Source organism: Trichoderma aggressivum (genome assembly GCF_033847375.1).
Source record: "Trichoderma aggressivum f. europaeum strain CBS 100526 chromosome Unknown scaffold_014, whole genome shotgun sequence".
NCBI lineage: Eukaryota > Fungi > Ascomycota > Sordariomycetes > Hypocreales > Hypocreaceae > Trichoderma > Trichoderma aggressivum.
The window spans coordinates 661,186-677,876 of NW_026946380.1; the positions used below are offsets into that span (position 1 = coordinate 661,186).

Genomic DNA, 16,691 nt, shown 5'->3' on the forward strand with positions numbered 1-16,691 from the left:
TTACTCGTTGATGCCGAAGGCAGCGGCGGCACCCCAGCTCTGCTCACAGCCAAAGCTGCCGGGCTGCTTCCACATGTCGTCGTCCACAGAGAAGAAGACGGTCTTGTTACCGCACTTGGAACGGATGTTCTTGAGGGCGGTAGCCTGCGCGTCAGGGCCAGGGCAGGCACGGTGGTTGCACTGACCCTGCTTGGGCCAACCGCACTCCAGGTTGAGGACATCGTTGCCGGGGCAGATCTCCTTCAGGAGCTCGAGCTGTCCAGCGACGAAGTCACCAGCGGAATCGGGAGTGGTGTCGGGGTTGAAGAAGGGGTGGATGTTGGCACCGGTGACATCGATAACACCGCAGATGGCGGAGGAGACGGCGGGGTTCTGCCAGATGTTGAGAGTCTCGGAGATGGTGTAAGGGCCGCTGTAGCCACTGCACTTGCCCTTGACGATAGTGATGAGCTCAGCGAGCTGAGAAGCAGAGCAGAAGCCGTTCATAATGGCCTCGTTACCGACGACGAAGAGCTTGACCAGATCCCACTCGGCCCAGGCAGCAATGGCGTCAACCTGGCTCTTGATATCGGGGGTCTCGTAGCTGCAGCCATCACCCTTGACGAAGACACCGATGATCAGCTCAATGCCGTACTTCTTAGCAGCACCACCAACGTTCTCAAGAGTGTCGCAGTCAGTGGAGTAGACACGGATGACCTGGAAGCCGGCGTTCTTGAGCTTGGAAATGTCCGAGTCAACCTCATCAGCAGTCTTGCAGTTGCCGGTGGCAGGCTCATAGGGAGTATAAGTGATACCATAGTGGTCGTTGTTGCCGCTGAGACCACCGCTGGGAGCCACAGGCTTGGGCTTAGGAGCAGGGGCAGACTGGGTGGGCTTGGGCTTGGGAGCAGCGGGAGCAGAGTAGGCGGGGGGAGAGTAGGCGGGCGCACTGGGCTTGGCGGGCTCCTGAGTGGACTGAGCGGGAGGAGGAGGAGGAGGAGCAGCAGCAGAGCTGGCGGGGCTGGTGGGAGCAGCAGCGGGAGTAGAAGTCGGGGCACCGGAGCTGGCGAAGGGGCAGTAGGTGACGTAGTCGGTCTCGGTGACGGTGACGACCTGCTCGGGAGCAGTGTAGGTACCGGGCTCGTAGCTGGTAGGGACAGGGTACACCAGGAGGGTGGACGAGGGGACCACAGTGGTGATGGGAGCAATGGTGTAGGTACCAGCAGCAGGGCAGACGTAGGTGGTCTGCACAATGACGCTAGTAACCACGGTGCCGCTGGTTGAGACGGTGGCAACAGGGCAGACGACGGTGGTCGCCGTCTCAACGACAGTGGTAACACCGCCAACGGTGTGTGTTCCGGGAGGCACCTGGGTCGAGCTAGCACCACAGACGGTGGTGGTGTCGGTCAGGGTGATGGTCGTGGCCGGGATGGTGTAAGTTCCGGGAGTTGGGAAGGTGACCGGAGAGGGAGTCGGAACAGGGACGACGTAGACCTCAGAAGTAGGAGCCGGAGCCTGAGTCTCAGCCGAGGTGGTGGCCGGTGGTGCAGGAGCAGGAGCTGTGGTGGTAGGCAGAGGAGCTGCGGAGGTCGAAGGAGCCTTGATGGGAACCACTTTGAGGCAATGTCAGCACATCACTTACACCAGATGCAATGGGAACGGGGGCGCTCTCTGCTTCTCCCGGAAGCGCCCTGGGGATCATCGACGTACAGGTAGGCTCGCCGGTGATGGTCGAATAGATGGTGGTGCATCCAGGGACGCAGACCTCGCCAGTGGCGGCTCTCTTCGCGGCGAAGAGCTCGTGGGCGTGGCGGTGACCGTGAGAGGCGCTGGCGGCGCCAGTCAGGGCAGCCACGGCGGCGGCTGCGAAAGCTCCCTTCATGGTGGAGTTAAGAGTTTCGGCTAGGTATGTAAAATAGCAAGTACAAAAAAAGAATGCCCGCTGAAAGAGTGAAGCGGTAAGTTGGTTTACTGGAGAACAAAGAATCGAAGCAAGTTCCTTCAAGACCTCGCTTTGACGATCCGTGGGGAGTAGGAAAAAAAAGAAGAGAGAGACGGCACGATTTGGTGGGCAAGGCGGCTATTATTATGAGTACGGGAGGTGCGCGTGCAGGCGGGTAACATGGCTCGTTGTTGTTATTACCTTGGCCTTGGCTAGCCTGCTCACCAACAGCCGGCCGAAACGTGTACCTGGCCGGCTGTGGAATCCTGCGCTGCAGACGAGGTACTGCCCCAGCTGGAGGTGGAATGACAGGGGTTTGGCAGAGGGGGGGTGGAAAGAAGACGAGCCACTGTGGCTACCTCTGCGTCCATCACTGGCTGCTGCTAATAGAAGCTGCTGCTAGGCCAAGGCGGCTTCTCATCGCCAAATAGGAGAGGGTGGAGCTTGGCCAAGCAATTCCCATTTTGCGCCTGAGTCCTCCTTGAAAGGGGCAGCGAGCTCTCGACGTGGCCGGCTGGATCAAAACTAGTAGCAGGAATTTCTAGCGCTCGGAGGCTGCTGCAAACAATGGGCGGCGCTGCGACATTGAGGCTGCTGAGCTGTGCAGAGCTGGACGGCGGGAATCTTGGTCAACAAGGAATCCAGCGGTGGTGTGGCTTTGCTCATCCGCCAGATCTGCTGCCGCCTCCAAACTGCTTCGTATTGAGAATCGGAACTCCACGGATCCATAGTCTGCATGCTCCAGGGTCTGGTGATGAGTGGCTGATCACCTCTATGCCGGGAGATGAGCGTTGCCTTGTCATCTGAGATATTTTGGCTGGCGCTCTCCCTCCCTTGCAAGACACACAAAGGAGACGAGGAGCTGTGGACAAATCAACGCCGAGGGACGATCCTCTGGCCAATCTCGGACGTGGGTTCTGGTTGGCTAGTCGCTAGCTACGAGATTGTTCCTGCATATGCCCACTCCGCTTGGCTCATGAGCGGGCCAGGCACAAAACGCCTCGCACTTTGCTAGACCCGGTTTGTGCGCCCGTCCCCTTGCCTAAGCCTAGTGTCCGGCTGGTCGGCGTTTCTGATGTTGGTGATGGCGTCAGCCGCAGCTCAGAGGCCTTTTTGCCTTGGTATTCTTCATCCTCTGTAGATGAAGTTGTCCGTGCAAGTCTGTGCCGCACATGTACGGGTTGGCCTCTGCTCCTGCGAAGGCCGTGGATACCGACCCAACATCAGCGGTGGGTTACATTCTGTGCCATTTTAAGCTTAGATTCTCGGCAATACTCGAGGGGCCTTTTCGCTGCCAACCCCGGCCTGTGTTCCAACTTGTCCCATTGCAAGGGGTCCGTTTTAAGGTGTCTTGGCCCGATTTGTGCCTGGTCCGCATTGATTCCGAGGGCAGTGTGCACCTTTGGCTTGACCGCTGTGGTGCGAAAACTGCTCATTTCGAGAAAGGGGCGCGTTCGAGAAGCCTGGTCCGATGTCGTCCAATCATGGCTACCTACTCACTATTAGTCTTACTATTCTGGCAATTCTCGTATTCCAGAATGGATTCCTACCCCTGTCGCCCAAAGGGGGTCGCTTGGGTTAGCCCATGGCACAGCAATCCTCAATTTGCGACGCGGGTTCGTCAAAGTGCCGGGCACGCCGTGGAGTTGCGCCTGGTGCTTGTACGAGCAACAGACCGCTGATTGTCCAAAACCATCCCCAGATGAGGAAAGTCGTTAACGGTGTCGTCGAATTTGTCTTTCTGCATCTGTTAGCCCAAGAACAGCGCTTGGCCAGGAGTGCAGATTACCCGTACGAATCCTCGTAGCCAAACGGAGTTTTCGTTTCGTACCTGCGTGTGTAAGGAGGGAAAAATAATGGACCGAGTGCATGTATGTGCTCCGTAATATCATTGTCATTATCACGATGATAAAAAACCCGCGAGATTTGTGTGTGCTGGATTACTCTCGTCTAAGCGAACTCTGTTTAAGATTTCCGTCTCTGTCCCTCTTTCTCTCCCCCCCCCCCCCCCCCTCTTCCCTCTTCCTTATTTCTCGTCTTTTCCCTCTTCGCGCTTTCCGAACCCTGCAGTGCGCCAATCTTAGCCTGAGGCACTCGGTGCAGGCGCAAGGGACGTTCGCACCCTGCCTAGGTAAGGAAAGGTGCTGCAAAAATATTGGGGGATCTGCAGGAACTGTAAGAATCTAGTTTTTTTCGCCCGTGGCGTCGCAGGCTCATTTATATATAGGTACCTAGCAGCAATGCCTACCTTATCAATCTACTCCGTACAGCAGTGTGAATATAGCAGATGGAGCTGTTGATAGCTGCTACCGGTAAGTAAGTACTAAGGCATGCGCTTATAAGTGAATTGAAGTGTTGCACAGGGACTGCAACGGGATAAAAACCTGACTTATTCTACTTGGACAGAGAAAAAACCACGGGAAACGCCGCTCGTAGCGATGCTACTGTAACATGCAACGTACCAGGTAGGCATTCTGCAGTATTACTCTTTTGTTGTTGCTGAGGGAATGATTGAGTGGAAATTCAACATGAGACAGCCCAGCAGCTCGTATTTCTTGGTGTTTGGAATCAACTCGATCCAGCACTAACACTCCTCCGTAACCGCTCTGGAAGAATTAACCGCCGTTTGCATGACATCGCGAATGATGCTCCGTATCAAAAGTCTAATTGCCCAATTTACTCCAGTAAACCATGCACAGCGTCGATAAGCTTGATACTTGCAATTTATCTCCAAGGAACCCCTGGTTATAGCAGCCATGTATTAGTATTAGCAGCGTGGAGAGGCGCCTGGGATCTCTCAAGCCACACTTCACTTTCGTTGGAGTGGCACGTGACCTCGCTACGCCACACCTCCATGGGTGATCAGATAAGGCTGGAAAAATTCGCTGTCAAACGTTTTTATATGTGGTAGCATATGCCCGTCATGATACCCCGGCCGGGTTGTCAGTCCGTTTACCGGCAATGTCTGTTGCACGGTCATGGCCGTTTTACTACAAATAGGCGGACTAACGTTCACTCCGTTGGTACCACCAAGACTGCTCTTCTGGGGCCTCAAAGAGTGAGTCTCATCTTGGCCGGCCCCAGCATGAAGCTATAACTTACACATGACATGTAGCGTTGGGAGAGCACAAACAGTCAACCTCACCCACAGGTAAAATATGGACAATCTCACGTACCGAAATCTGCCCCTCAAAATTTGGCAGACAAAGATCTCAGTTACTTGCCAATCCGCAAGCGACTGCAATTATGGGCGGCCCAGAACGGACAATACAGCTCAGATAGCATGCCTCCAGATATGATCCTATATGGAAGCGTCTCAAACCATCTGAGTCGAACTCAATCAACAGGGTCATCCGAAATGGATCAACTGCGGCCTAGCCAGGCTGGAATGACGGACGAGTATGAAGAAGACATGGGTGCTGACGAGCCAGAAGCTGCTGCTGTTGGCGTGAGCTCCAGGCAGCCTGGCGATCTTGTCGAGTTGAAGTGAGAAACCAACACATCCATCTCGGGGACTCGCGCTAATAAATGTTGAAAACAGACAAACTGGCTCACGAGTACCTCTCTTTGCAATCTATCTTGGGTATTTTGGAGAGAGAAACCATTTCTATGCTGTCAATGGCAGATGGCTTACCAGCATGGGCTACTCACCTTTATTCACGGTTGCCAAGTTTGTGGCGAAAGAGGAATTGGCACCCGTAATGGCCAAAATGCCCAGGAGCGGCTCTCCTGAAGTGTTTGAAGATCTCCGTCGCAACGAAAAGGGCCCCTCCAGAGATGACGGTGCTCACCTTATCCAGAAGATGGTGGACTTCAGAGTCAAAGCAGATACGGTGCATCAAATCTACCTGGAGAAAATGGATGCAGTCCGCAATTTTCTTTCCAATCGACGACAAGTCAGCTATCTCAGCCTCTGGGAGATTGCCGACGTATTACTCCCAGAATCTCTCAAAAAGGATGGCCGCTTCTCTCCCTTTGCCCTTTATGCAGTCCACTCAGCGCTTTATCAGAATGAGATTGGTTTCCGACCACTCAGCCCTACCAGTGATTGCCATCGCCGAGATCACTTGTTCGAGATTTTCCCTCAATCTCATACAAATGTCATCAACAAAGTTGTTGCCATGGTTCGTGATTACACAGAAACGAGTGGGAAGCGCTTGAGGCCGCCCAAGCCGGATGAGCTGGAAGAGACTCTGCTGGGCAAGTTCATCAACCAGGCACGCAAGATAGTTTTGGCCAGCCGTTCGAAGCGGCAATGGACACCACATGGCATCCTCACACCCGCAGACGGTGTGCAGTTGCCGCAGCCAGAGTGGTCTCAGTCAAGCAAGGATATCATTGCGTTCCTGGAATGGTGGGCCAGTTATGACCTGTTTGAGCCTGGATCGAAGTTTCATGGCCACGGTGCCTTGATTCTCCGCGCTCTTCAGCTATACGACGATGCTGTTCTCGACCAGAGCACGGCTTGGACGTTTTTACAAGAGATTGGCGTCATTCCCCCTTGGGAAGTTCCATCACGTTACAAAGTGCGCTTTCCTGATGTCACAATCACTAGGGGTGGTGGTCTGGAGCGAGAGATCCCCCAAGATCTTGAAGAATCCAAGCGGCCAGACGTGGCGGCTGGTTTCAGACGGGAGCACACACAGTCTACAATATTTTGCATCGATGCCGTGCCAACTATTGTCATCGATGACGGTATCTCGGTTGAACGCACGGAAAATCCCGATGAGTTCTGGCTCCATGTTCACGCGGCAGATCCTGCTTCCAGCATCAAGCCAAACTCTGACCTTTGCAAATACATGGAGTTGATTCCGGAGAACATTTATCTTCCTGGTCACTTTCAAGCTATGCTCCCTTCCACTTTGGGAGAAGAGGATGATGCCAAAGACTACGCCTCCGACGGCCTCGTTAGCCAGTTTTCACTCAAGCCAGGCAGCCCAGCATTGACTTTTAGCGCCAAGGTCAATAGAGCTGGTGAGTTGCTGGATTTCAAGGTTGAGCCCAGCAGACTCGAAAAAGTCGTGTACTTGGATCCCGAGGATGTATCCCGATTTTGCAACGAGCCAGCACCACCGCCAGTCCCCAACTACAGCCTCATCGTCGGAACTCCTGATGAAAACGAGAAGCCAAAGTTGAATCGCCCAATGACTACCTCTCAGGATCTAGATGCGTCCAGCAAAGAGGATTTGCTATTGCTGTATCAACTCGCCGAAGCTATCAAGAAGAAGCGCCTCGACAAGGGGGCGTGGCCGTACTTCTTCCCGCGGCCCTCCGTCTCCGTATCCTTCAGTGATACACCTGACTTGGCAGATCAATCCAAGAGCTTGCCTGCCGATCCTTACATCAAAGCTGGTTATGAGACATCGACGGGCTGCTCTGTCGTCTCTAATACCATGGTTCTGGCCGGTGAAATCGCGGCACGCTGGTGCTCATCTCGCGGCATCCCCATCCCCTACCGGAGGGACGTCAAGTTCAGGCATGGCGGGCAGATGGCTTTCCACTACGCTACAAAGGAGATTTACCCTCTGATCCGTAGAGGGATCGAGCCAAGCGGCAGCCAGCGGCAGGAAATGATTCGCCGTACCGGCGGAATCGAGATAGCAAGTCAACCTGGCCCATACTTCATCCTTGGGCTGGACATGTATGCCAAAGCTACGTCGCCGCTGCGCCGCTTCTCCGACCTGCTCGTCCACTGGCAGATCCACGCCGCCTTGCAACACGAGCGAGCCACCCGGCGAACCATTGATCCCAGCGTCGAGGACCCAGACGACATCCTTCCCTTTTCTTCGGCCCAGCTGGCGACCACTCTCCCGCTGTTGCAGCTGCGCGAGAAGATGGCACGCACGGTTTCTCGGGGCATCCTCGAGTGGATCCTCATTGCCCTTGTCCGTGCATGGCGCTTCGAGAAGACGGCTCCTCGCAAGCTCCGGTTCACCGTCGGCTCGCGCTGGCGACAGGGCTGCATAGGCAAGGTGGATTTCTTCGATCTGCATGCGGTTATGGACATTGAGGGCCTGAACCAGAAGGCCCTGATCAAAGATGTCAGGGTCGGGGACCAGTTCGACGTTGAGCTTGCGGATGTCAACGTACACTCGCGGCGCATCCTCGTCAAGGCCCTGAAGTATCTCGGCCCTAATGCCAGGCCGGTTTCATCGACGTCGGCTCTAACGTGAGCGCTCACGCTCGGCCCCAGCCAGACCTGCAGCAGTACGGGTGCGCCCTGATGGCATTGGATAGGCTAATAGCCAGTGCTATACGGCATCTCTGAGCCAAACGACGGCCATACCATCCGACAGCACGCCTTATCGACAAACCTCCTCACCGGGTTTGCCCAGTGGAGACTCCAGAAAGCAAGGCTTGCGTGTGTATGCCATGGAACCGTTACAGAGTACCAAGTGTACTGTACAGCACAGCAACCATGCCATGCAAGCCCGCATCACACCTCAAGGTGTCTTCAACCCAATGCACCGCACAGGTGCATATGCAACCCCCTTTTCCTCTGGCTCTGGGGCCCCATCCTCCATCCCCATCCCCCTCCTCCCATCTCCACCACCCCTTCGCCTTACAGACGCTGGCAGCCTCTGGTTGGCCTGTTGCCATTTTCCCTTCTCCCCGCACCCAATGTACATATGAATTACCCCAGACTTTTTTTGGCTACTACATTCTGACAGGGGGTTCCACTCTCCCCAGGGGTCTTTTGTTGGGAGCAGATTGGCCTCCAACTTGGACACCTACTGGACGCTTCTTTCGCTGCCGCACTCAGGCGCCTGGAACACCGACATGCTGCATCATGCGAGGGAGTACGTACGCCTGATTTCGTTTTTCTTGTTTGTTCATTATTATTATATTTTTTTGCTGCCCAGTCGCCACCTCCCTCGGTGCCATTCACCCTTGCAATTGTCTGCAGGTGGGAGCAGACTTGGCCGCAGCAAACTTGATTTGCTACTCCTCTGCATCTGAGAAAGAAACAAGAAAGGCACGGCACACATATGCTTCATGTACACATAACTTCCCATGTACCATATACCACATCCTCTCTCTGTACGAATAGCATCCCAAACGGCCAAAAAAAAAAGACACTTCCTGTCTGCATATTCATAGCGTAGATGACGCGGCCGCAGCCAGCAAGTCCTCATAGACGAATTGAAAAACAAAGAAACATACACATGTACATGACGCTTCCCTCGTAACCCAATCACCTGATTGCCCGCCCTCTGGTCCCACGGATTTCTCACCACAGGGCTCCATTGAAACCATCGTCCACTCTGGTTTCATCCCGCAAGGCCGACATGTTATTCCAGAACGCGCGGTGACGTTTTGTTCCCCTTCCCCCCCTGCTGTTTGCTGCGACGAAAGCAAGGGTGAAAAGAATGGACCGGCTTCTCCGCGCCCCTTGGGGAAGAAGACGCCAAGCGTATTCCGGTCGTTTGGCTGGGGAGGGGATCCATCGTAGCATTGATTTTACGTGACTTCATCTCCAGATTTCACGTCACGCAATGCTAAACCCGCAGCCCCATTAATAGCTTCTACCAAGGCTCGACGATAATCCATCTAGAGAGGACCCCTTCAATACTACCTAGGTAGTTAGTACTCGTACCTTAAGTAACAGTACCGTTAGTAACAAGTGCGAGTACTTGGGCATCAAGTACAGTATAAGCCATTGTGCACCTTGCAATATAAAAGGAAGCCTCCTTTATTCCAATGTTTATCTTGTATTTCGTTTGCTTGTGCTGTGTATTCCTATGTACAAACGACCCATCCTTCTACTTCGACCCAGATTTCGATCCCGTTTTCCATCTCGTAAAAAACCATCCCATGCCTATTTGCCCAAATCTTAACCAATTAACCACCCCCGTCCCCCTTTTACAACATGTTTTATCGCAATGAAAAGAAAAAAAGGAAATTAGAAAAGAAACCACAATTTTTTGGCATGCAAAAACAACACAAAACGCCCATTCTCAGGCAAGAAAACAAACACCCCTTTGAGCCGCCCATGAAATTTTGATATAATTGTAATCCAAGAAAATGAGAAAGCGGAAAGAAGAATGAAAACAAATCTCTTTGCGTGTCATCAGATGAGACGACGAAAAGGGTTTAAAGAGAAAAGACAGAAAAGTACAGAGACTGTGTCATAAGCCGTCGTATAGCCGGGATACCCCCAGCATTCGTTGAAGCAGAAAAAAATTTGGTTAGTGAAGGAAATTAGGCGGCCAAGGTGATAAGTCACCCGACCACCAGATGAGCATCTCGTGACATCTCCGTGTCCACATCGACAAGATTGCCATTGACTCTCGTCGTGCTTTCGCCTCCCGATGACGCCGGGCTCAAGACCAAGGCTTAGTTCGTAGCGCCCGGCTCAACAAAAACAAGCGTCCAAGTCCCACTCGGGGGCTCAATTGGCCCTGGGGTATTATGTAATTTGGCTGTTGTCAAACGCAAATCAGCGTGATGCGACACCTGGTACCCCGGATTTTGGCTTCGGGTCGCGGTGTTGGCGCTGGTCGAATGGAATTGTTTGCGCGGCGCTCAAAGTCCAGCTGGACGCTTGGATCATTCTGCTGCTCGTGGCATCGTGGGAGTCCGCCAACCGCCCAATTGAATCGAGACGAGGTTTGCCCCGATTACTTTCGCCACCCGACATTCCAAATGACATGGGCAATGTCGCGGGCGGTGTTGACGGTGTCAATCACCCGGCCAAAGATGCCCTCCCCAGATGACGTCCCGGCCTCGTCGCAGGGCATGAACATGCCCGATGGAGTTCGACGCATGCCGGCTGGCTCGTCGAGAAGACTGTTTGAGGATGTTGATCTCTTCAAGCCACCGGCACCAGTATCTGACGGTGGGGAAAGCCAGCCGGGGCTCTGGATTGTTGCGTCTAGGTCTTCCTCGTCTTCATCAAAGAAAAATGCGGCATTCGTCTTGGAAGGACGAAGGGTCTCCTGCGACGATGAGGGGGACAGCAGAGGGCTGCGGGCGCCGGTGCTGTGCTTCATGGCCGAGTCCTGAGAATCTGGGCTGTCCTCTTGGTATTTGAGGGTTGTAGATGGAAGCATGGCAATGATCTTGCCCTCGGCAAAAGCAGCCTTCTTCTGGGCCCGCTGCTTTGCCAATGGGCGTCGTTTTGACCTGACCCGCTTCATCATGACGCCGTCATCAGAGTCGCTCTCGTCACCATAAGTGTCCATGTCCATGTCAACGTCGTCGTCGTCATCGCCTTTGACGTCGACGGCAATGCACTGCTCCACCTGCTCGTTGAAGTGAATGTGCTTGCGCTCGGTGCAAGGCGATGTAATGCTCGACGATTCTGTAGACGTACCCCAGGCGCTGCTGTTCTCGTGGCTCATCCTCCTGGAGGAAAATGAGAGCGAGACGTAGTCTGTGTTTGCCCGCCCCAAGGTGGGACGCATTGCACTTCTTCGGTACTCCTGGGCGTGAACGGCTGCGGCAGCCTGCTTGAGAAGCGAGGAAGTCGACAGCGACCTCTGGAGCAGGATTTCCGACATGCTTCTCTTCTTGAGAATGGTCTTCTTGTTCAGATTGACAAGAGAGCTTGATTTTGATAATGACACGCTAGAGGGCCCTGTCTTGTTAGCAGAGACATTGCGCTTCCCAGATTGGAGAGGGCCGTAAAGCCAAGTGACGTCGTAATCTTTGAGCCTAAATATGGAATATTAGCACCCGTTTTCCGGTGTGGCAATGTAAGTGGCTCCATGAGACATACCAGTTGAGTGTCTCCGGGGAGATGGTTTTTAGGTTGTTCTTGGCCTTCATCCAGGTTCTCCAGGACGCATTCTCCAGCCTGGCACTGTTGGGGAACTCTCCTCTTTTGGATATTATATACCTCCACGAGGACCAGATGTCTTCTTCTCTCCAATCGTGGGAGAGGTAGTCAACCTGCCGAGACGGCTTGCTCGCAATAGCCGTGTCGTCTTCGGCATGGTCACTGAGTTCGGGGCTGTCGGGCCGTGAAGTGCTGACGGAGCTGTCATGCTCGGCAGGCGAGACAGTGTAGGAGTCACCGGTGCGAGGACTCGGCGGCGGCTCCAAATTGTCATCTGGTTGAATCTGCGGGGGCATATACAGCTTGTCGGCTGTAAAGGGCGGCAGGCCAAAGTGATCCTCTATGGTCAATTCTTCATAATCGGAGGCGACGGAGAGGTTGCTGGATGGGGTGGAAGTGTAGGAGACGTCTGCCGATTCGATGTGGGCAGTTCGAGGAGACGAAGGCGCCGACGAGTGGTCAGAGTCGGAAAAGGACTTGTTGGGAGGATGGGCGTAGGGATTCGACAGGTCGGCCATGTGGTGATATGACAATGAACCGCCAAGGTTGGACTGGGAGTGTGAGCGCCGCATCGGAGCGGATGAAAAGTAGCCGTCTTCGCTGGAAAGGACGGCAGCCATGCTGGATATTCAGGGATAACGAAACGGTGTGCGTGCGCGGCTGGGTAGCACTGGAGCTCTCCCTTTATGAATCAGAAAACCATGAGAAGCACGAGTGCTGCAGCATTCACCGAGGGCTGTTTGTTGAGTGACGAGAGTCGAATGGTGTAAGTGTGGGCGAATAAGAGGGCGAGGTTGATGCCGTCAGCGCTGCAGGTTCGGTCGGTAGCGGGAGCCGATTTTCAGGTCACCTGCGCACCCACACAAAACACGCAAAACAGTCTAGAAAAGCCGGGCTCGGTTCTGTTCCTGGCCAAGCACAAAAAGAGGAAAACGGGCCACCGCCAGCAGAAAAAACTAGGGTTAAGGAGGCAATTGAACAGAGGGAAAATGCTAAAAGGCGAGACGGCGACGAGATAAAGGGCAACACGAGTTCCAAAGGCAGTGCCGGCAAATTATTCGACCAGGTGACTGATGACAGGAGATGCCGAACGGCTGTGGGTTCCGGCGCAGCGTTCTGGAGCTGTTGAAATTGGAGGCGACTAGAGAGTCTGGGGTGGAGCGAGGGTAGCAGCCGCAGTGGTGAAACGAGAGTCGGCTCAAGAGGACGGGCAGGGCAGGGACAGCGGGAAGATGGAGAAGGAGAAGGAGAATGTGGAATGTGAATGCAAATGAAGAGATGGAGAGATGGAGGAGGAGGAGGAGGACGGAGTGAGCGAGGGAAGTGAGAGGAGAGAGAGCAAGAGTCAAGTCACAACAAGTTCGGGCCTAGCACAATTGGGGTGCAAAACACGCAGTGCAAAAGAACAACAGACACTGAACGAACAGAAAGCGGATCGCAGCTGGGGAGCCGGAGGCGTACTTGTAATAAGTGATTGGGGCAGAAGGTGGTTTGACGGCAAACCTGAAGGCATGGAGGAAACGGAGGCCCGGCCGGATGGTGCTGGTGCTTGTTGCTAGCATTACCTAGTGCTGTGGGCGTGGGGACTTGAGAACCTGGAAGCCTGCAGCAGGCGCTGGAGGGTCGCTAACTGGACTCCTGCAGTGGAAGAGCCGGAGCCAGAGCCAGAGCCAGAGCCAGAGCCAGAGCCAGAGCCAGAAGAGACCAGCAGGGTTCGCGTTTACACCCAGGGGAGGTAGGTATCTGTACCTATGCGCGCACAGTTATCAACCCCCGGTCTCATGCGGTTTTGACTTCCTCCTCGTCTGCCATCCGGATGCACCACCAGTCATATTTTTTCTCTCTCTCGCGTTTTGCCTCTGTGCGGATTCGCCGCTGCCAACGGGTGGAGCGCGAGTACAGGTACTTGGACGGCACTGTGCCTGTCTAGACCCATGGAGTGCTGCTAGTTTCTTCAGGTTCTGTTCACGGAATCCGGATGGCTGTTGCGCGGGCCACTAGGCCCAGCACCAAGTTCCAGAAGGGCAGCCTCCACACCCAAGCCACAAAGACGCCATACCAGAGTTTACATGTACATACATTAGCATCCTCGTAGCCTCAGGTTTCAGAGGCCAACGGGAGAGGGGAAGCGCCTTGGTGGGGGTGCCGGCCTACAGTAAGGACAAGAACGAGTACAGATACGGCGCCCTGGGCGGGTTGAGGTATGCGGCCCCAGGTACTGTGGTGACGGAGGATACATGTACCTACGCGAGAGGGATTCGTCAGGGCTCGGGGGGCTCTGACGACAAGCGAAGAAAGCATCAAACCAATTTGAATGCAGAGGCACACAATCATGCCAGCCAAGGCACTCGTATGGGTGTTGGACTAGCTGACCCTGGTAGTAGTAGTTGTTGCCTATTCAAGGCTACTGCTGCTGCTGCTGCTGCTACGAGAATCTTGGAAGTGTGTGTGTTGTTGTGTGAGTGTGAGTGTGAGTGTGAGTGTGAGTGTGTGTGTGTCTGTACGGTACAGCTAGCTACTCGTACACGACGGGCTTGAGCGTAGCAACATACTCGTAGCTTGAAATCCAATCCATTGATATGGATGGAATTGCGGTGCTAAAAAGGAATGGGAGGGAAACTAATCAATCCTTGGGTCCATCCATGCGTGCATCGGCATGTTGTATCGATTAGACCCAGCCCAACCCCAGCGGCACTGCTGGAGGGTGTACCTGCTCGCAACGCGACTGGACGCTGGCCGGACATGTACCTGCGAGTCGTGCTTCGTCCGGTGCAGCAACCAATCTCGCGGCTCAGTCCTCGATAGACCCGGTCCTGACTTAATATAGATGCATCCAAAGTACCTACTGAAAGGTAGCGTACCATACCGACTTGGACTCTCTCTCGCCTGGATGCATGCGCGGGCTAGATATTGAAACCGAGTGCCATATGACCTGCTCCTTTATTTTGCGGCTGCAGTACTATACGACGGATACAGCACAGCGCATCAATACCTTGCGAGAAAGCTGCAAACCTCGTCACAGCCCCGTCACCAGGTCTTTCTTTGCCTGGGCAGCCAGAACATCACCCGAGCAGCTGTCGCCATGGCCATGTCACCTCACTGCGGGCACCCAATGCCGTCTGGCCGTTGTATCAATCAATGGCATCTGGAGGCGTTTCCTGTTCCAGAAATTGGCAAGGCACAGTGCAACCTACATGGGTTGCACACGCCAGGCATGCAATTGCTTCATGCCCGTGCCGATGAGGTGCGAGCACGACTGGAAGCCACCGGTCGATGCAACCAGGCTACATCGGCCGGCCACCTTGGTTGGCACAGACGAAGCCGGCGGCTGTTTTCTCATGTCTCGTCCGGGTCTGATAAGTCATGCCGAGGTGGAACATTTTGTCTCTTGCACATTCAAACCCACGCGTCTGATATGGACGAGTCCTTGACTGATAATACCTTACCTGACCCTTGGTAACCATATCAAGCGCTCAGAAAGGTACTTTGACTCGTACTGCTGTTCCTCGTTCTGCGACCTAGTGCACCGCTGCTGCTCGGTGGAGTATCGCACAAGGGCCGTTGACTCGAGCACGCCGAGCCGTCTGTATCTAAGCTGGTACGAGTCCATGTACCGACGTGCATGCAAGCAGCTTCGGCTCGCTCCCTGCGAGTGCGATTGGCGATCTGCATCGTTTCACCGCTGAACCAGACTGTACGTGTACAAGCAAGCCTCCCTGCCTACCAGCTAGGATGCAGCAGAGGCATCAAATGACATGGAACAGAGAAAGATAGAGAGAGCGTGCGACAAGACAAGAGTCACAAAGAATGCAGGCACGAAATTTGACCGAAATCAATCCAAGGTTAAACTTCCGCTTAGGGCCCGGTACCTCGGTCAGGGCGCCCTAAAATCTAAGCTCAACTTGAACTCATTTAATCAATTTTTGCGGTACCATGTCAAGGTCGGATTATTTTCTCTCTTTTTTTCGCTGCCCTTTGGTGCTCGTCCAGGAATGGGAGTCAGCTGCTCGCCACGGCCCTTGTCCTCGCCCTGCTTCAAGTGCAAAAAAAAAAAAAGCTGCAGAAGATACCATGGCCTACCACGGATACCTGGCACGCACGAATACAGGCAGTAGCACCAACGTACCAGTAAGCCCTTGCGAGTGCCACAGATGTCGCAGATAAGAAGGCAGCGGCTAGCAAGAGCCAAGTGGCTGATGTACTCGTACAAGCATGGCACGCAGGATGACGGCGCTGGACAAAGTCACTGTCTCAAGACAAACCAGAGTACACCGCCAGATGAGAGCAAGACACAAAGTATCAAATCTGAAGACACAGACGCCAGGTCGGTCCGGTAAGCCTTGGTTGGATCGGAATTGCTCTCTGGAACCGTCTGAGGGGGCCGGTCGATTGATTGCCTGCCGCATGGCGTAGACGAAAGACGAACATTGAAACCGAGCGGAGGCTGTCAGCGCTGATCAAAGAGTCGAGGCCTAGCATTCTTCTTGAGTTCTCTTTTGAGGATCCAGCCTCTGACCTTGCCGCGGCCTGGGGGTCATCCGGAGGTGGGACTGGGGCGGGAGAAGAGAAAAAAAATTCTATCCATATCCCTGTTCCCTCCGTCCGTGTGTAGCCAAAGCTTGGGTTAGGTAGACGGAAGGGGGCCGTGTGGCTACGGGCAACTATTGCCTAGACTTGTTCAAAAGGTACCTACTAAGGGTTCAGCCTTGGACAGAGAACTTTGAAATTGCCTGGTAGACAAACGTTGGACTCATCCAAGCTGCCCCTGTTTCCGCACGGAGTGCCAAGTACAGAGTACCGGTACGTGGTCAACATGCCATCTCCATATATCTTACTCGCCCATTGGGCTCCAAGGGAGAAGATACGAGCCTCTGCTTTGCATGACAAGGGAGTGGAAATTTTTTTCTTATTTCTTTTCTTCTTTATGCTCTCGCTAGATCTGACTACTTTTTGCCCCTGGTCATCCTGATGAGCGAGGCGAGGGGCCAA

At 54.1% G+C, this 16,691-nt stretch overlaps 3 protein-coding genes across 3 annotated transcripts; 1 reads left to right on the top strand and 2 right to left on the bottom strand.

The window, feature by feature from the left end:
- Triagg1_4593 (uncharacterized protein) lies at window positions 1–1,861 on the bottom strand (the record flags this gene model as incomplete). Its single annotated transcript, XM_062899013.1, has 2 exons — window positions 1–1,592; window positions 1,690–1,861. 2 exons carry the CDS (start codon window positions 1,859–1,861, stop codon window positions 1–3), a joined length of 1,764 nt encoding a protein of 587 aa, XP_062756610.1.
- A 3,418-nt stretch (window positions 1,862–5,279) lies between these two features.
- On the top strand, window positions 5,280–8,094 carry Triagg1_4594 (uncharacterized protein; the record flags this gene model as incomplete). Its single annotated transcript, XM_062899014.1, has 2 exons — window positions 5,280–5,407; window positions 5,463–8,094. The coding sequence occupies 2 exons, from the start codon at window positions 5,280–5,282 to the stop codon at window positions 8,092–8,094; spliced, it is 2,760 nt and encodes a 919-aa protein (XP_062756611.1).
- A 2,448-nt stretch (window positions 8,095–10,542) lies between these two features.
- On the bottom strand, window positions 10,543–12,322 carry Triagg1_4595 (uncharacterized protein; the record flags this gene model as incomplete). The annotated part of the gene is made up of 2 exons (XM_062899015.1): window positions 10,543–11,578; window positions 11,643–12,322. 2 exons carry the CDS (start codon window positions 12,320–12,322, stop codon window positions 10,543–10,545), a joined length of 1,716 nt encoding a protein of 571 aa, XP_062756612.1.
- Between the last annotated feature and the right edge of the window lie 4,369 nt (window positions 12,323–16,691).